At 37.1% G+C, this 20,168-nt stretch overlaps 2 protein-coding genes across 2 annotated transcripts in view; one reads left to right on the forward strand and one right to left on the reverse strand.

Moving 5' to 3' along the window:
• Window positions 1-100: 100 nt before the first annotated feature.
• LOC102231678 (von Willebrand factor C domain-containing protein 2-like) lies at window positions 101-4,807 on the forward strand. Its single transcript, XM_005799994.2, has 3 exons — window positions 101-634; window positions 1,734-1,863; window positions 2,252-4,807. The coding sequence occupies exons 1-3, from the start codon at window positions 287-289 to the stop codon at window positions 2,440-2,442; spliced, it is 669 nt and encodes a 222-aa protein (XP_005800051.1). The 5' UTR covers window positions 101-286; the 3' UTR covers window positions 2,443-4,807.
• Window positions 4,808-5,379: 572 nt separating this feature from the next.
• Window positions 5,380-20,168, reverse strand: part of b4galt2 (beta-1,4-galactosyltransferase 2) — a 158,748-nt gene continuing 143,959 nt past the window's right edge. The window contains exon 8 of the mRNA XM_023335623.1: window positions 5,380-11,434. Within this exon, the coding sequence (XP_023191391.1) occupies window positions 11,284-11,434 (151 nt within the window). The 3' untranslated portion in view covers window positions 5,380-11,283. The remainder of the gene's footprint in view (window positions 11,435-20,168) is intronic.

The following is a 20,168-nucleotide window of genomic DNA, read 5'->3' on the forward strand; positions in this document are numbered from 1 at the left end:
AAATTTCTAAAGGGCATCAAGGGAACAGCGGTCTGATAAAAGTTTGGTTTTACTGAATTAAAGAAGGGGAGGGACTTGCTACGAAACTTTCCCAACTCTTCACTTCTTCCGGACATTTTGCAGAAACCCTGGAGCACAGAGGGAAGATGCACGGGTTTATTAAACATGTGAAGTAATGTTAACTGATTTGGATGATTTTCCCACCAAAGCCCACTTGAATAGGTTTGATATTTCTTTCTTCACCCAAGTTTCCGTTTTGGAGAAGAGAGAGGTGCCCTGAATTATAATGGCACAGGTTTGCATGGAGCGGCTCTCCATGCAGCAGCGCACGGCGCTCTGGGCTCTTCTGCTCTGCACACAGGCCGCTTTGGGCTTCTCGCTCACAGGACAACAGACAACCTGCGAGGCCAACGGCAGCATTTACTACGTGGGAGAGTGGTATTTCCTGGACTCCGATCACTGCACCCAGTGCGAGTGCACCAGTGAGGGCTCCGTGTGCGCCCGCACCGAATGCACGTCCCTCCCGGCCGCCTGCATCCATGTGAGCCACTACCCCACCGACTGCTGTCCCAGGTGCGAGAAGATCGGCTGTGAGTACCGGGGGGTGGTGTACGAGCTCGGAGAAAATTTCCAGGTAAGACACGACTCATCCGTGATAGTTATGGAAGCCCGTTTCCTCCACTCTGGTGAAAACCCCCCCTTGTGTCTCAAAATCATCACTTCTCTATCTAATAATTATGAGACATCATAATTATAACTTGTGGCGGAAATGGGTTTCCAGGCTACAAGACTACTCCAAAGTTTAATTTTTCACATCTCAATTGTCAATAAACAAATAATATATTTTAAGTCATATCAAGCAGAGAAGATTTCAAAAAAGTTGTGCAGTGAAGGAAGAGAAGGTCATCGGGGGTTCACACTTAAAGCAAAAGCCATAATAGAATCTTAATGGAGGTGCACCGATTTTTCTTGGCCATTTTGCTGTTTTCTCTGAGGTCTGACTTGCTTTATTGGGATTTTTTAATAATACTTATTCTGATTTTTTCTGATAATAAAACTATGGCATATAAAAGAGAATAGTTCATCAAGGTACAGTTGAATAAAAACATTGTCAATTAATTACAATTTCCCTGAGGGAAAAGTCCCAAAGGGAATAATAAAGTTTATTTCTAAAGATTATTTTTTTTAGCTCCTATAATATTTTCATTTTAAAAAGTACAAATGAGTGATGTACTTATAAGCTGAATATAGTGAAAGTTCTTAGTTTTGGTGCATTTGTTGAATTGAGGGAAAAGTTTTTGATTTTGTTTGACCTTTTGATTACAAATGATCTCTAGTCTCTGCCTGGCTGATTAATTATCATATATAAGTAGGTAGAGATTACGACAAGGGCAAGGAGTGTGGGACGGAAACTTAAAAGTGAAACATTTTTTTAAAAAAAAGAATTGCAGCTCATTAATACATCCCCCATTCCTCTGTTAAATTTTTAACCATGAAAAAACTTATGCATATTAAAGCCTGATCCCACCTCCACCCCGTTGCAGCACTAAATGAAGTCCAAGGGATTTCTTAGGCTTGAAAGAAAACTTGTCTGTACTTGATATGTAATGAATATGCAGCAGAAAGAGGTAAATGGCGCCCCCTTTCGTAACACCATGCGATAGGATTTGTGTCTGTACCTCAGGAGGACATGGTGAAATGTTTCAAGTACAGCATCACCCTGTGTGTTCCAGCCATCTGAATGTGAGCAGTGCACCTGTGACAGTGATGGCATCGCCCGCTGTCTCGTGGCAGACTGTGCCCCTCCACCCTGTGTCAATCCTGTGTACCAGCCTGGGAAATGCTGCCCGGAATGCAAGGAGGGTATGTTGTGTAAACCACAAACAGGAAACATTTTTATTTTTTTACATTTTTTAAGTTTCTCAAGATAGTAGCATAAACTTTAATGTATTTTGTTAAGATTATTAATCATGGACCAACTCAAAGTAGGGAATAATTGTGAGGTGGAAAGAAAATGGTACCTGGTTTTGTTTTGTTTAACCAATGAAAATCTGAAAAGTGTGGCATACAGAGTGGTGTCTGTGGTGCACCTATCTGTTCTGCCTCTAAGCACAAGGGGCAGATGAAAATGTTTTATTTTTTTAATTAGGGCAACCTTTTTACAAATACAAATCTTTATATAATAGAAAATGTTAGGCACAACACTAAGTTTAAATCTTTCAATTTCCACGGTTTTTGCTTCTTTCTCCAGGTCCCAACTGTTATACTGATGCATCCCGCAGCCAAGTGATACCTGCAGGAGAGCCTGTGTGGGTGGATTCCTGCACCAAGTGTCGCTGTCATGACGGCCAGGACGCCGGCTACTGGGAGGGAAATCGCCTTGCCACTTGTTCCCGCATCAAAAACTGCACACCTCAGCAGCCGCCCACCCCAATTCAGTGATTCTTCACACAACCACCATATATTTTAAAATATGTGATCTTCACAGTTTATCCTTAGGTATTTTATTACTGAAGATATTATACATCCACCCAAGGAAGGACAATCTGCAAATGAGATAGGGGTAACTCACCAACACTTGAATGTAACAAAAAAAGTCAATCAAATTTGGAACCATGTAAGAAACGATGCGACTTCATCCCACAACTCTGTTCACTAACGTAGCAACTTTATCTCAAAACACAGGGATTAAAAATTGGACAGAAATTGTACTTTGTACTCTTACTTTTTAAATCTAGCTCAATTTATTTTATTTTTTTGCATTTTAAAAATGTTGCTTAGATGTTGAGAATGCTTTTAAGGAGAAACAGGAAAAAGAGTGGGAGCTTTAGGATCTCTTAGTCTCGAAATACCCAGAAAATTATACATAGATTTAAGCGTTAGCATAAACAACTGATAAATAAGATAACTAGTGACAGACTTGTCACAAGCTGAGGCAGTTTTACACTTCATGTACAGCTGTGATGAACAGTAAATAGGAAATAATTAATGAGAGTATAATATTAGATAAGATTTGTTGGCATGTTATTTAAATGCTGTTTTTAAATGTATGCTGCTTGGACACGCACATGGTGTAGGAGGTAGTATTGACTCTTCAGTGCTAAGATACAGCAAATATACAGTTTTCAGAGACACATCAGAATCAAAGTCTAGTTTATTTTAACATAAAGATGTTGTTTTAAATTTTGCAAGACTTACTCCAGAAGCTTGTTACCTTAATTATAATGTATATCTGAAAAAAAACCAAACATGCTCTTAGCTTTTTAGCTAAGTTGACTTAATAAAAAAAAAAGTAAAATCTGAAACGTACTCCATTATTGTGAAAAAATAGTGAATAACACTCAACTAAGTAAATGTTTTTCAATTGTACTGTCAAGAGTGTAATTGGAACAAACAATGATTGAAATTTGTATAAACCCTGCTTCTAGTACTGGGATCAGTAGTTGGGAGTAGTCGCATCAGTAGTTTTCTGATGCAACTTTTTTCTCACATTACACCTCAGTACATTGGTTTTACACTGTAAGTCAAAATAAACTATTTCCATTTAATTTTACTACTTTTTTTTGTGAAAACCTTTTATTAAGAAGCCTACTCTTGTAAGACACATGTGTTACTGCCCTAAATGCTTTTCATGTTTTGTGTTGTTATGACCACAAACAGTGTATTTTACTGGGATTTCTTTAAAGATTAATAAATAAAAGTTGTGCAATGGAAAGTACACAAAAAATACAAATACATCATGGATTTATATTCAGCCCTACTGAGTCAAAACTTTGTTGAACCAACTTGACACATCTAGAGAATTAAATTAATAACAGAAGTCTAGTCTGATCAGTTACAGAATGACTATACAGCAAAATATAAGAAAGCAAACTATTATTGTTATTATACAAAAAAAAAATCCTCCTGTTCACTTTGGCCCAGATGTAAAAACTAGCATTACTTTAAAGGATCAGGAGACACACTAACATACAATCTTTACCATCAGATTTATTAATTGTATAGAAAAAGTAGGTTTGATATGACATAATGCATTCTATATAAGATATAACATTTTCAACATTCAACGTACAAAAAAGCCATAGGTACAGTAAAGTTTTAGAAACGCCTCCAGGCCTGAAGATCTTGTTAGCTGTCAGCAGTCGAAGAACAAAGAGTGCATCTGAAGATGGATTCAAACACTAACCATCAGAAGTGTGATACAACTGTTTGATTCTCAAGCAGAGGCCACAAATAAATTTTTTTGCTAAATACGTTGGTTACTGATCTTGGTGAAGCATGGTACAGTTTATACACACTAGGGCCTTCTTTCCAGCTACAGTTGAAACCAGAAGTTCACATACACAAAATAAAAAGACAGTTTTTTTTTCTCACTATCTGAAGTTAATTCAGACCAAACTCCTCTTGTTTTAGTTCAATTAGAATTACTAATTACAACTCATTTGTGTCCTAGCTTTAACTTCCTGGCTGTTGTCTTGAAATGTTTGTGAATATTTTCACATAATGTTTGTTTTCCATGATGGCATTGATTTTATGAAGTGCAGCAGTTCCTCCTGCACCAAAACAGCCCCACACCATCATGCTGCCACCCCCATACTTCACAGGTGGGATGGTGGCATGTAAACCAGAGAAGGTTTACAGGCCTCCCCCTCTTTCCTCCAGATTTAACGATTATCATTATGATCAAACAGTTTAGCTCTATGACATTTCCCATAAAATGAAGGTCCCTGTCGGCATTTGTAAATTCAATCTGTTATTTTTTATGTTTCTCTTGGAATAAAGCTTGTAATTGTACTGCTCTTCCTAACTGACTTCCTTCCTTGGCTGATTTTTTGTGGCTTTTCCATTGTGTCAAACAAAAACGCAGTATATTCTAGGCATAGCCTTAATATATTCATGAGTGAACTTCCAATTTACTGAAATGTGTTTTTTAACCCATCACAAGTTTCCAAACCCATGATATCACCATCTGGGCCTACCCTCATTGTTTAAAGACATGGTAATTACATAATTTAATATGTAAATTCAGCTTTTGTTAAATGACTATATTAAATTAGTTTCTGAAATATTTTCTCTCATTATTCTGGCATTTATCAAATAGAAATCCTTTTCTATTTGATTTCTATAGAAAAATCAAAGCTGACCAAAAAGGTGAAATCATTTTCGCTAAACTGACCTAAAACAAGAGAAGTCTGGTCTGATTTAACTTCAGGTAGTGAGAAAAAAAAGGTTTTGTGTCTTTTGTCCAGTGCAAGTAGACTTATTGTCTCCACTGCACATATCTAACATCCTACAATTAATCCAATCAAAGCATTAAGTGGTGTATCAGATTCGTATTCGGTTTGTTTTAAGGGGGCATTGAAACAATTTTATTGTAAATTTTGCAGAAGAATGGATTTTTGATTGTAATTCGGCATGAATGTATGCTGTGGTTTTCACAGCTTTCCTAAGAAATGTTTATTTTATTTTATTTTTTTACCATGAGATGGAAGTCAGGAAGTACTGGAGTGATGATGCGTTTGACTTTTACCTTAGAAGTCAGAATTTCTGAGTTGTACATCCTAAAATAAATGGCATGGGTCTAAAAATCTAAATTCCAGCTGAGATCTCTGAGCGCTCCCAGGTTCATATTCAATATGACTGCTGAATTTTAACTTTTGAGTGCTCAGTTAGAGTTACTAAAATCATTTGAACGAATGCCAGGATAACAAGAGAGAGAATTACTTTGAGAAATATTTCTAATATTTTCTTCAAAGTCAGAAGGTTACTGGGACTGAGGTTAGCATTCTTTAAAAATGTTGGGGGGAAGCGCAGTTGATGTAATAGCTCTGTAATCTTCTAAAAGGATATTTCACAACAGTTGAGTAAATTGGAGGCACATCTGTGAATGTAATTTAAGGCAACAATTAAAGCACTGCTTCCCCAGCAAAATCATCAGAAAATAAGCAGAAACATCAGGGAGATGGTTGTGGAGCTACCAGAAGTTTTGTTCATCGATGAATTATTTGTCTGTTCAAAAAAATTATATGGAAGTATGAATAGCCTGGAAAAGCCCAGCATGCACAATACTTAAAAATGAACACAGTTTGACTATAATGCCCATAGTTACATTTGGATGACAAATAGAGAAACTTGTAAGCCTGAGAGCACCCTCTCAACCTTTGCTCCAAGAGGGACTGGTGCACTTCACAAAATTGATGGGATCATGAGAAAAGAATATAATGAGAAATTAGTAAAGCAACATCTCTAGACTTCAGCCAAGAAGTTTGAGTTTGTGCACAAATTTTCCAATGGGACAAGGAACATAGACATACTGCTAATTTAGTAAAACTTGACTTATGTGCAACAAAAGTCAGATTTGGAACAGCGATCTCAAAACCCTGATGTCAGTCCCATAGAAAATCAAATTGAAATGGTGTGTTTAGAAAGACAGCCAACAAACTCATCTCAGTTTGGTCCAAAATGCCAGGAAATTACTTTCAGAAGCTTGCAAAAGGTTATCTAATATGTTTGACATACCGTTTAAAAGAATCCTATAAAATACTAAGGACATACATAACTTCAGACTCTGAAGAAAATAAAAGATTTCATAACTATTCTCTTTCTCATTAATCTGGCATTTCTCGAACAGGAACAATTTTGATAATCTTAATTTACTTAAAATGTAAAAGTTCAGTCTGATTTCATGTCAGGCATAGTGAAAAAAATATCTTGTTTCTTTTTTTCTGCCATTTGTTTATAGTGTGTGTGTAAATACACCAAAATAGCATAGCTCCGATTTGTGAACAGAGGCCTGGTCACAACACAAAAAATTTTGCAACTGACTCATTTTTCAACTTGCAACAAGAAAGAGAATAACAGTCAAGTTGCAAGTTACAAAATCTCAACAAAATGACTGCAGAAGTTGTAGGTCTCTGAGCAACTCCTCGTTCAATATCCAATATGGCCACTTTATGAGTAAAACTTGGTCAAAGATACAGGAATAAAATGTTTGTAACACAACAAACCAGTGGGACAAATAGTGCTGTTGGACTATTTGTTTACATATTTAAATACATAAAACTGAAGATCAAATGTTATCACTTTGCACTGCTAATAGTAGGCCAGGTGCTGATCGTAACAATTAGCTTGGCCCATCAGTTTCTTGATTTGCAGCTCCAACAAACTCAGATGAGATGTCTATCTCAGATCTAAGTTCCAAAGCAAAGCAAACCCAGTATAACTTTAATCAGGATTGCAGCCAGTTGGGCAAGGATAGGTTATTGCAATCAAATTATATCAAAATTTGAAATTGCTAAAATTTTCAGTCGCACCATTCCTACAGTTTCAAATCTTTTCAATGAGATTGCAGAGAAAATGGCAGAGTGACTTAAGTTTTCTTTGGCTGTAGCTCCTTCCTCACATGTTGCTGCCCACTGCAGTTCTGCTTTACAAGGTAGATGAATTTGTAATTTTATGGCTCTTTGAAGAGTAAACAGATCAATTTTGAGACCAGTTCTTGACAATTTGAGTAGTTTTTTAAAAATCCAGTTGTGTGGTGTTTTATTATGCATATTTTTTATATATTTTTTGTGTTATTAAGCATATATACACCTGACCAAAACTTGCAATACTAAGATTGCACCAAATGTCATTGCACTTAATATTTATAATGTAATTTAAGACTTTAGGGTTTTAAAAATATGGATAATGTGACCTTGAAGTCACCAAACTTTAAAAGCTTTCTGCTTTTGCTGTAGTGCCCCTTTAAGACCATGAGAAAAAACTATGTAATTGCTGCACTTTCTCATTATCAGCGTTTATAACCACAAAAAACAACAAAAAATTGAATCTGTATTACAAACTGACCCCCTAAAAATGCTATGACCTCCCATCCTTAATAATGACTATAAAGCAGAGCATGCAACAGATGTGAACTGATGTGTAATACTGCTGTAAACAGTTTCAATAAGGAAACACGTTGACCACTTGTAGTCAGAAAAGAGAAAAGCACCAGAAATACGGCTAATCAAATGGAAACAATGAGAGTCATAATCCAGGCAAGAGGGAGTCAAATGGACAGTGAAGAGAGAAGGAGGAAACAGGTGGGGGTTAGAAAGACTCACAAGTGGGAATGTGTGCTGAGAAGCAGTGATTAGAGACAAAATAAAGATACAGACAAAGAGAGCTCCTGTCGATATCTATTGAAATAAGAAGCACTCTTCCTGTGAGGCCCAGATGTGCCTGAAGTGGGTCCATCACAAAGCACAACAGTGAGCCACCGATACAATACAGCCCAGACTGGCAGAGTAAGAATGGAAAGGCAGCAAGAAGGGAGATAATACATAAAAAAGGCAGATGGTGTGAATGGGTGTGTTTTATGTGTGTGTGCGTGTCTGATTGTGTGTTCTGAAAAGAAGAGCAATTATATTGTCCACCATTCAGGCTTGAGGCGAGGAGCCAAGCAGATTGAAACCTATTTTGCCTCAAGGCTGACCAAAAAGGTGAAATCATTTTCGCTAAAGCATAACGGTTAAGGGAATTCACTTCAACCTCTTTAGTTTAGATTTTCTCAGAGACTTTTTTTCTCCCATGTCTGACCTTTGAATTAGTACAGATTATTTCTCAAGGCATTAGTTTGGAAGTGTGGGCATTAATAGATGAACAAGAAAGGCGAGAAAAATTAAAAACGTAAAGGAAGAAGAGCAATGTCTCAGAGACAAAGCTGTCCAAGGCTATAAAGTGTTGATGGAAGAGCGAATTAAATATTGTGTATACCTTTTAAATGGTTCAACTTATGTTACTAAATGTTCTAAAACATCTTTACATGACAAACTGCATTGGTGTGATTAAGCAGAACAAGATATGAATATGTGATTATTATGGCTGATACTGAATATGGGAACAAAATCCATAAAAGTCACAGGCAGAATGCTCAGCTGGTTTAAACAGTGGCTTGCAAATGTACACAAACCCATTGAACTTTTTAATGATGTTGAATCCACAAATTTAATGTTTTTTATTGAGATTTTATGTGATAAACCAACTTTTTTTTTTTTTACAGGGTTAGGGTTAAGGTTAATGAGTTGCATTATCTTAAGTGTTGAGTCCAACTGTATTTGGTCCCACTTCCAACTGGAAGTCTTTTGGGTCATTTGGAAGGTCAACCTCCACTCGACTCTTTTTCAGTCTGCAGTTTTCACTTTGTTCTCCTTGTTGAAGAGAAGTATTCCCACAGAATGCTGCTGCCACCACCATGTTTCACAACAGACATGGTGTAATCAGGATGATGCAAGGTGTTTTATAATGCAATCTGACTGGAAAAAGCACTGCCACAGTATTTGCTGTGCCTCCCACATGACTTGAGGGGAATATTAAATGAGATCAAGATGATTTCTCTCAGCAATATCTTTTGTTTTACAGCTTGTTCTTAATGGCTACATTCACTGAGTGCTCATTGTTGTCTTGTCAACACAACACTCTTCGACTTGAATAGAGTCGCATCAAAGACCAATAAATGACTTTTCTGATTAGTTCTCTCCTCGCCCAGCTAGTCAGGTAGACAGCCATGTCTCAGCTTTGCTATTGTACAATACTCAATCCTTTAAAAACTTCTCCACAATTGACCTGTCTGCTGTGTTCCTTGAATTTCATTACTTATTTTTCCACTAATTTCCTTCAAGTAAAACCTTAAGTCTTCAAAGAACAGCTACATTTATACTGAAATATAAAATTACACAGGTGATTAATAACTTGATTACTTCTAAACACTGGAGAAGATTTTTTATGGTTATTAGAGTAAGGGATTTTCAACTGCACTTCACAGTTTTCAGAGTTTTGTTTGCAGAAAACCACTTCACACTTCTTCCACTTCACCAATATGTTGAACTCTGTGTTGGTTTATCACATAACATAATAATTTACATCAAGCTAGTGGCAAAATATGAAAAAGAAAATGGGAAGTATGAGTATGTTTGCAATGCTCTGTATATTACCAGAGAAGTTTTACATTTCCTTTCAACAATTTACTCCATTTCGATATGTTCCTAAATGACTGAATGCAAAAGATAGACACAAAAGTGGCTCATAAACACTATATAGATTTGATGATATTTGTTTAAAAAAGACCACATGGCTATACTGCAGGCTTAAAAAATAACCACGAGACTTAATTTTCAGCTAGTTCTGTCAGTGTAAAAGATTTGCAAGGCAATGTTTTTAGCCACAATGCTACTTGACTGTAAAACATAACCTGACAGCTCAGGTTTCATGTTTATTTTGACAAAATTTGATGAGTTCAGAATGTTGAAGAAACTTTATAGCATATTGCACCTTAAGAAAATAAGTTAGCCTATTAAAACTGTAGTAAGGCTCAGAAACAAAAATAAAAGACAAAACGAAAACTGGAACTCATAACCCGAGCTGTCAGTATGTTTTTCTTTTTTCACGTTTCAAAGTACTTCCACCAGGCTGCACACTGAAGAAAAGTTTTCAAATAATTGTGTCTTTTTGTTACAAAATTCCAGTTCTGTTTTGAAGTTCAGAAATGTATAAAAGAAGAGAGAAAAAATTAGTCCCCCCCCACCCGAGTTGTTCATTGCTGCTCTGTTTTCATGAGTCTTCTGCTGTAGATGCAGGCACATTAAACATTCATAGACGTATAGCAGAAGGTTTGAGTTTGGAGATTCAGACTGAAAACTCCCAGAGGGAAATGTCAACATGAAACAGTTCTGTGTCAAGACAAAATGATGTCTTGGGGACAACAAAAACCATCTGAACCACTGAATGTTCATGTTCCTGCGGTAATCTGTTACCTGCAAAACATCACTGCAAATGTTTGGTAATTTCATGCATTTCCCAACCGGAAGCTGCATCCTGTTCATGTCGTCAAGCATTGTGGCGAACAGAAGTTTGTTTTGTGACTGGGTTATTGTGTGTGCATTTCCAGAACAGGGCAAGGTGTTTCATAATAGCCATGTTTGGTGTTCCTGCCAATATGTTGCTGGATGCTCTCCAGTTTGCAGATGATAGTTCATGGAACGACTTTTGAGTTTGACAACAACCTTCTGTCAGCTGCTGACATTCCTACTCCGTTTCCAAAGGTTTTTAACATCACTGACTGTTACCAGGTGGCAACTGGCATCCCTAGTGAAATCCAGTAAAAATTGTCAAGCTGAAATCTCAAACAAGTAAATGGAAAAAAAGAGAAAGTCACATCATCCTTCTCTTCTCCACACCTTCCTTTCTTCTCTCCCATCCGGGTAAAAGTGCATCAACTTTAGATCCTTCTCTCTTTTATTCTCTCTAGCCTTTGATGGGCCGAGGCGGCGGCTTGCCGATCTCCACTGAGATGTTTGTGTACATAGGATACTTCTTCACCTGAACCAGTTTGTAGGTCAAGGAGCTGATGCCATCCTTCTTCATTGTGTTCTTTGTGTTCTGTATTTTGTTGAATCTAAAAAGAGAGAGGGACGAGGAGATGAAAAACATAGATGTGACTCAGAGTGAGAATAGAGAAACAAATAGATTTCCTGATTACAAAGTACAGAAACCATGTTGACCAACAGGTGGTGCTGTGGTACTGAGATAGGAATTTAATGAGTTGCATTATCTCCAATATCCTGCTTTGGTTTTTCTGAATCATGCTGAACTCTCTTTCCTCATTGGCTGTGATTCAGTAGTTACATCAGAATCTGCTCTGAATTTGGGAATTAAAGCAGGAAAATAAGTCACACACTGTGTCAGATGGTTACAGTTCTTATGCTAAAGCTTGAATTTAGTGAGTGGGGAAACCTTCTACATCAAACCCTGGTTCATAACACAAACCTACATGACATTTCTGTTTACAACACCATTGTTTTAAAATATGTTTTTTTTATATGTAGAAAGAGCTGGCGTGTGCAAACATGAGCAGTTCCACATTCAGTCTTCAAAAGAGAGCAGTGACTGACTCCAACAAAAGATGTCTCCCTAATGATATGCTTGGACGTACAAGTGGAGTTGACACTTCAGTTCGCCACGGACCGTTGAGTCCACAGATTCCTGTCAGAGCTGACTGCTGAAGCCCTTGCCCTCTTTCAGCTTTGCTTTCCCCTCTTGTTTTTGTATCCCTCAAATTAAATAAAAAAGCTCCACTGGCCTGAATGGAGGCTGGAAAATCTTATAAAGCATCTTCCTTTTGAACATCACAACACAATAACATACAAATAGAATTACACTTGTGTTACTAACATTAGGGAGAGACACTTCTGTCCAAAAGGAGGGAGGATTGGGTTAAGTGAGAAGGGGATGAAGAGAAAGAGCTTCATGTTTCAGCTTAAATGAAGCATGGAGGGTGTAGAGAAAAAATGAAAGGCAGATAAGAGAGATAAATATATATCCAAGAGTGACAGATGGATGGAGATATACATGAAATCAAGGAAGGGGGATTAAAGGCAATAAACTTAATTCCGACATGCATATAGAGAATGCCCTAACCATAGCGTCCCACACACATTACCGTTACATTTAATTTCAAAGTTGTGATTGTTTTATTCTAGAAAGTTGGAGGGCGAGCCAAAGGCAGCCCACCTCGCATATCCATTAGCCTGATTTCCACAAGTTCTAATTGGGCTGAGTAAAGCTCTATTTTAATGCTGCTGGGGGTCTCACAGGGAAATGCTTCTTGTTTCAGATCTCAACAATAGAATGTAATGCCGGGAACTAAGGGATATTTTTATCATGTAATTTGTTGCTGCACACGTCCTTGTTCTGGAAAAATGGTCTTTAAGGAGTAGCTTAACAATAACTCTTTCGCTTGCTTCTTAATGAGGGTAACCATAGACAGTGTATAACAGATCAATGTTGCCTTTGAATTTAAAGTGAAACCAATGAGTAAACACATCCAGACCATATTGTACCTTAAAGTCATCAGATTGGAAATATTACAATATGTCATGTAGTATTTGCCCTGAGTGTTTCCATCGGCAGTTGGACTCTCACTGGGCAGGCGGGGATTAAACACAAATGCATAATGTTGTGTTATGCTAGTACGACAACAATCATGATGCCAGTAGCTCCAAACTAACCAAGCTGTGCCATTATCCGAAAAGGGAGCAGGAATTATGCAGTACAGGTTGTTTGTATGGGACAATTCAACAATTGATATCAAATCACTGAGCTGTTCAGCTCAATGGAAATGAGGCAATAGTTTACAATGATACTTTCAGTAAAATCAATGGGAATATACACTGCACAAACATATTAAAAAAATTAATCAGAGCTGTTTACAGGATTTGCTCAGATATAATCATTCTTCTTTATCTGCTATTCCTCAGCTGATCTTTTTTGCAGCATCCTGTGTGCAAGAATAGCGAGTCTGCACATGGGGTTTGATTGCCAACCTTTCATACAGTATAGATACATTACACACAGAATTAAATATTTTAGGTGTTTCTTTCACCTGTGCTAATTTTGGATTACAACTAATGAAAAATCCAGATTCTGCTAGTCAGATATTTTGAACACTCCAAGATCAATTAAAAATTTATTTTATTACAGAAATGCTAGCCTACTGAAAAGCATGTCCCTGTACTGTTTAGTATACACACTCAGTACTGCATTGGAGTGCCATTTTTCCCGGAATCACTGCATCAGGAAAGGAAATGATCAGCTTCTGACTTTGCATAAAGTAAAGAGGGTTTGTTACTATGAGGTTTCATCTCAGCAGTATAGCTGGATCCTCATGGCTGTATCAAATAGATTCTCTATGGGGTTCAGGTCCGGTAAGTTTGCTGGCTAATTAAGCACAGTGATACGATGGTCATTAAAGTAAATATTGGCACTTTAGCAGTTTGGGCAGGTGCCAAGTTCTCCTGGAAAATTAAATCAGCATGCCCTTGGACTTGAGAAAACACAGTGGGGTTAACATCAGGAGATGCAGTAGCTCTGCAAATCACAAATAGCTTAACTCAAGGAATGTGACAGTTGTAGCCCAAGTCTTGGATAAATCTTTGCAGTGGCTCTTGAAGTACTTAAACCTTTCAGATCAAGCTTTAGTTATGTGATCTAGACGTATTTATTACTCCTCCTGAAAAAACTTGACACAAAATGGAGGATTGAAACTAACCCTGCAAAATTACACCTTTGTTCCACCGTTTCAGCTAGAAATGAACCCATAGCCACTACGAACTAGGTGTAGTGTGAAGAACATTGTATTGTACTCCAGTGTCCATATGATCTAAGTTGTATGTTGATCAGCAGGATCTCAGAATTAAAATAATAATCACATCATGCTTAAAAGAGAAATCTCCTGTATGAAGGCTGCAAATTGTAAGTCACACCCCTTTGATTCTGTATTTTCAAGAATATTAGCTGAAAGCACACAGGGCTCTGAATTCAGTCGCCTTGTATGATGTGAAAGGGGCTACTGACTCTAACCTTAACCACAGTTCACATTCTTGTGAACATCTTACAAACTCTAGAAAGGACTTTGCTTCAACGTTCTCTCAAAGCTCTAATTATCGCTGCTGTTTGTGTACTTTTTCAATAATGTTTCTGGATACAGCATTTCTTTAGGAACTACCTCTCTGTGCTAACCCTCCTTTCATCAGTGATTGTTTGCTGAACAAAATCAATGATCCTCTGCATGATTGTGTAACATGGTCAGATTTTTTTTTAAATTATACAAAATAAATGTAAACTTATTTTCAGCTTTAAAGTGTGTTACACTTTTTTGAGATGCATAATTTTGTAAAGCCATGCTCATAAAACATAACAGAAAGAAAACAGAAAATATATCACTGAGTGCAACAAATCTAAAAGTTTCAATTTTTGCTTTAAATTACAGAAACAAATTGACTTCTTAAGGACATTCAAATTCTTAGGAATTCACCTGCAAATGTAAAATATATTCATCAGTATTCAATAAAGATCTTCCACAATTAGTTGGGATTAACCTCGAAGGGGAATATTTTAATTGGGGTTGTGGTCGGCCCAGCTGTAACACGGGAAACAGTATTTGGCCAAATGTTGTGTTCTATTTTTTCTATTGTAAATACGAGGGTACACCTAATGTGCAGTTTATGCTAACTTCATTTTTTCTAGAAGCCAGTTGTGTATAGGCATACATATATACTCATCCATAAATTCAAATGCATACACCAACATACACTTCAGCCGCACTGTACCAGGATGATAACATATGAATTGAATATTGGACAATGTTTCCCTGCATCTCATTCAATTGTAATGCATGAGGCGAAGTTTGCCAGACGGCGTGTGTGTGTGGGTGTGTGTGTGCGGGCGTGTATGAGCGTGTGTGTTAACACATGCTCGAGGCTGGTGATGAATGTCCCTCTTTCTTACCAATATCTCATTGCTATGCCTAACCAGAATCTCTGAGCGAACTGAGAGAAAGGAGTCTTGTGTGAAAGATTGTTCACATTCAACTGAACGTGCAGTCATCGGTGCGTGCGAGATAGCAAACATTCATTAGGCAGTAGGTATAAAAGTATTCCTCTGTAAAAACTGGACATTACCCAGGTAGCCCTGATGACATATCTTAGAAGACTTTATAATTATTCTGAAGTGTAAAGAGGTAACCAAAATCTGGACCTAGAGACAAAGAAACAGAAAGTCAAGCTGAATTTATCAGTGAAGGGGGCATTTTCCACAGAGGACATGTTAAATGAACAAGCATAAAATACAACATGACATTTCCTGTGAGGAATGCAGCTACTGTTAACACACCTGTGCAGTTCCTGTCAATGTGTCAAAATTTTCGGTGTGGGAAAAAAAAAAAAGCTATAGTGATGCAAACCTCTTCAAGGACAATCTGGGCTGTTTTCCATTCTTTTTAAAGATAAAAGAAAATACTACAAACAACCAAGCAGGTTTGTAATTGCTGTCAATGTGTTCAGGATAAAAACTCATATAAAGACCCTCAAGACAAACGCAGGTGTTGAATAAAATTCATAGTTTTGAAATAGTAAATGTATCATTTTTATGTTATTTGAAGCTTTAAAAAGTCGTAACTTATTTTGTATCTTGAGAAAGCAATTAAACATTCCAAGTAAACCTGACAAAAGTATCGGACTTAATCCATCCATGCTTTTACGTTTCAATTTGAAGTGGCTTTGTCTTCTCTTTGTTTTTCTTTCAAATAGAAAGCCCTTCAGATCCAGTAATTGTGGTAATTTTGCCTCTTTTCTAAACAAATATGCATATAGAGGTGTTGCTTCCATTAACTTTATGCACTTATTTGTTTTACTTTTCCCATAAAACAGACTTATGCTCAGCTATGCGCCTTCATGGGAGCCATTAACTGAGGGACTGGTTTTAATTATGCTTACTCTGTTTTTATTCCCCATAAAAACCGGCGCTGGTCACGTATCTTTGGATTTAGGAATATCTCTTTCTTAGATCAAGCCACTGATTGAGCTATTGCTGATTTTAATTCTGTTACCTCTATTTTATTTTTTTCTTTCAGAAAATGTACATCTGATGATGAATTCATGTCATTTTTTCGCCTTTGCTTTGCAGTGGGGGTTTTAATACGATGTACAATATGGTTTCTACCAGGGTGAACTAGGGTGCACAGTTGTGCAAGACAAGTTATTGCTGAGATAGGAACTGAAGAAGCTTTCTACAGCTTCTTTACATCTTCACAAAATAAAACAATAAAACTTTAAGAAGGTATTGCTGTGCACCGAAGATGGGTCATAACACCACGTTTGGTATCTGATTAAAAACTTAGGATTTGTTACCATATTAATGTTTTCAAGGTGACAACTGTGTCTAAAACTTTGGTTAATTTGATAGATTAAATGTACTTCAGGGTGTCAGAAATGCTTACCAAGCTGCATTATAATAAATATCTTGTTTCCCACAGAAGAAATTTCATGCCCAAAGGGGACACAGAAAATAAATGAGAGAGCCTTTCATTTCAAACAAAACTGCCTGAATGCAGTCATGAGTCGGCTATTTCTACCTTTGCTGCCTCTGACCATCCTGACCTCCCACAATTTATTAAAGTCCAAGCCCACTTCTTTGTAAAAGCTCACTTTAACCTGAAAGACATTATAAGTGTCCAGAAAGGCTTTAAAAAATGAAGTTTATGGCAACTTATAGGAGTCTATTTTCTGCCCGTCATCCCGGTGATGAATAATGTATCCACCCCAAATAAAAAGTGTCCCTCTTGGTGTCACCTCTTATAGAGGAAGTCTGGTCTATGGACCAGAAAGAAATCAACCAGCAAGACGAGGAGGAAAACGAGAACTGGGTATCAATCAGAAACACACGCACACAACATGCACACACACCCACGCATGCAAACACAGACACACACTTTCATTCTGTCTAGTGGCTGATTTATTGATTTTGATGAAAGTCACTAGACCACTCTGACCTAGCCGGCTCCCATCTCTATTGGTATCATTTCAGCAGGCAATTACTGGGGGGATCGTTGAACCTTTCCATCTCTCTGACATACACAAACACACAGAGGCACACACGCATACAAAACAATGAAGAGTGATACATTACACAAGCCTAGTTATTTTAAACATTTTCACTTTCAAGTTATTGCAGCAAATTTACAGTATAGATTGTTCGTTTTTAAAGCAAAAGCACATTGAGATGGATGTCTCTGCAAGAGCAGGAAAAACTATTTTCTCTATGTTCTTGTCAGCTAAAGCCATATAATGTTTTTGGTGAACTTGCTCTTTCCGCTCATTGGCACTAAAATGGGTATATTATTTATTTTTATATTTTAAGAAATCATGTAATAAAGTACTTAATAATGTCAGTGCATTATTAATGCACTGACATTAATAATGGATCTCTTAGAAGTGCAATGACTAAACTGTATGAGCACAAGATGGAAACTTGCTTAACAACCAAGAAAATCCCTAAAAACCTAGAAAAGGGATCACTGAATAATTATTATGTATAAAACAGACCATGTAGTTGGAGGCAGGCTGAGCAGATTGGTAAAGTATACCTGAGGCTCCTGACAAGCATTAGAAGTTTAAAAAGGATGTAGAGAACAAGTGGAGATGATAAGACTCATCTGTTAAGATGTCTTTTTTTAAATAATTTGCATTTTGGCAGGATAAACTTTTTTTCACCCCTTCTACTTCTGCATTTTTCAATGCAGGTGTTCTGTAACTGTATGCTTTGTAAAATTTTCTTAACATTTGATGGCAAAACCATTCTTTCAATTCAGAATGAACAACAGTGACTTGTATTTATTCCCCCTTAAACTTCTTTTTTTTCCAAAGAGTTTTTGTGGCGCTAGTGGCTCGTGTTTTTTTTGCAGTAGGCAGACAGGAAAGAGGGCGAGGAGAGGGGGGAGGACATGCGGCAAAGGTCACCGGCGACGTCCGTGTCGAGGACTAAGGCCTCCAAACGTGGGGCGTGCTAACCCCCTGCCCCACCACAGCAAGCCCCGATTCCCCCTTAAACTTGAACAGAATTAGTCACTGGGAAGTAAAAGCAAAATGATTTATGTTTTCTTTTTTTATTTCTCACACAAAAAGATGGATTTGTATTTGTATTCAACCCCCTGATCAGTAATTTGTTGAGCCATGTTTTGCTGCAGAGCGACTGCATATCTTTTAGGCTAAGTCTCTACCAGATTTCCATATTTTTAGGCTGGGATGTTGGCTGAAGAAGTACATCCAAGTTACAGATTTTCAATTGGATTTATCTTGAAAGGAATAGCTTTGATCTATACCTCCCATGGTATCTCTAGTGTCATGGTTAGTGTTTTTGTCCTACTGGAAGGTGAACCTTCACTCAGGTTTCACATCTTATTTGCAGCCTTTGTCAGTTTTTCTCAACTTTAAGGTCTGTTCATTTTGCCATTAGTCAGCACTGACCAGCTTACCTGTCTCCTTGCCAGAGAACTCTTGATTGGATATGTTTAAGAAAAAAACAACTCCAAACTTGTCATTTCCAACATGGATACAAGATCCAAAAACTTGGACTATTTCTCTTACATAAAATGCAAAGCACAATAACATTAGATAGAGCAGAACTTTTGTTCTTCTCTTCTTTTTTGCTAAGCTGGTAGTTTTATTTAGTTTTTCTCCACCAATGTGTCTCTTGCTAAAGGAGCATAATTGAAAAGAAAAAAAAAGTAATATTGTATCAGCAGCCAGGTTCAGAGGCTATATGCAAAATTCAAATCAAGCAGCCACAATTTGTTTGGCTGCAGTAAACAGTCAATATGCTTTCACTCATGACTCTTGTTCCCAGCAGTTGTTAATCTTCTTAAAAACCAATTTAGCAGCGACGACTAAAGCAGAACTCACTGCGGACTACGGTCCTGGAGCACAGAAGTGTCTAAATGTTGTGACATAATCACGCCACTGGAGATCATACTGAAATAATATTGGGGGAGGGGGAGGAAACAAATTTCACTACATATTTATTCAAACCAAGCCAGAGCAGCTATCGATTTTGGTGCTGAGAGGCTTCATTGGCCGGCCTATCCAGGCATGAAAACGGAGGCTCTTAGAGGAGAATAAACAGTGATAATCCACATTTAAGCAGCTTAATGTGAGGTGCTATACTCCTGGTGATTAATGTGTCTAGAAGGGCTCATCTCTGCATACTGGTTCTCGTTCATCAAAGCATAAAATAGCACACTTATGAGGGAGGTATTTTTGCACGTTTTGTTTGAAAAAACAATTCAGATCAGAGTAGTGAAAAGAGCAGCATTAAACCCTAGGGCTGTATGCATGAAAAGCAATTTTTGGTCTATTAAAAATACTTTTTTTTTTCTTTGGTGTTTTAACATTTTTTCTTGTCTTTTTGTAACCATACTGCCCAAACTGTGGTGTGCAGGAAATTACATTGATTCATATTTTGTTTTATAATCTGACAGATTTACACACAAAGTCCTGAAATAATCTTGCACCTGAATGTTATGACCTGCTTACATTGCAAGAACCTGCCTATTCAGGTGCATATTTACTAAACATTAAATTATAATACTGTAGCATGTGTGACATATATTTCCCTTATTTACAATGTTTTACAAAAGGATTCAAACACTTCAAACTTGTTTTGTTTTTTTAGTTTTTAAAATTTTTAACATTACAGCCATAGACTTAAATCTATTTTATGAGGACTTTATGAGCCAAGTCAACAGAAAGTAGAGCATGATTATAGAGAGGAAAAATTATAGGTGTTTTGTAACATGT

Source organism: Xiphophorus maculatus, chromosome 6 (genome assembly GCF_002775205.1).
Source record: "Xiphophorus maculatus strain JP 163 A chromosome 6, X_maculatus-5.0-male, whole genome shotgun sequence".
In the NCBI taxonomy this organism is placed as follows: domain Eukaryota; kingdom Metazoa; phylum Chordata; class Actinopteri; order Cyprinodontiformes; family Poeciliidae; genus Xiphophorus; species Xiphophorus maculatus.

Bases quoted from the DNA above. Each gene is read 5' to 3' on its own strand.
- LOC102231678 (XM_005799994.2), top strand. From the start codon at position 287: ATGGCACAGGTTTGCATGGAGCGGCTCTCCATGCAGCAGCGCACGGCG. The intron at 635-1,733 runs GTAAGACACGAC...TGTGTGTTCCAG, and splicing joins AGCTCGGAGAAAATTTCCAG to CCATCTGAATGTGAGCAGTG. The intron at 1,864-2,251 runs GTATGTTGTGTA...TTCTTTCTCCAG, and splicing joins CTGCCCGGAATGCAAGGAGG to GTCCCAACTGTTATACTGAT.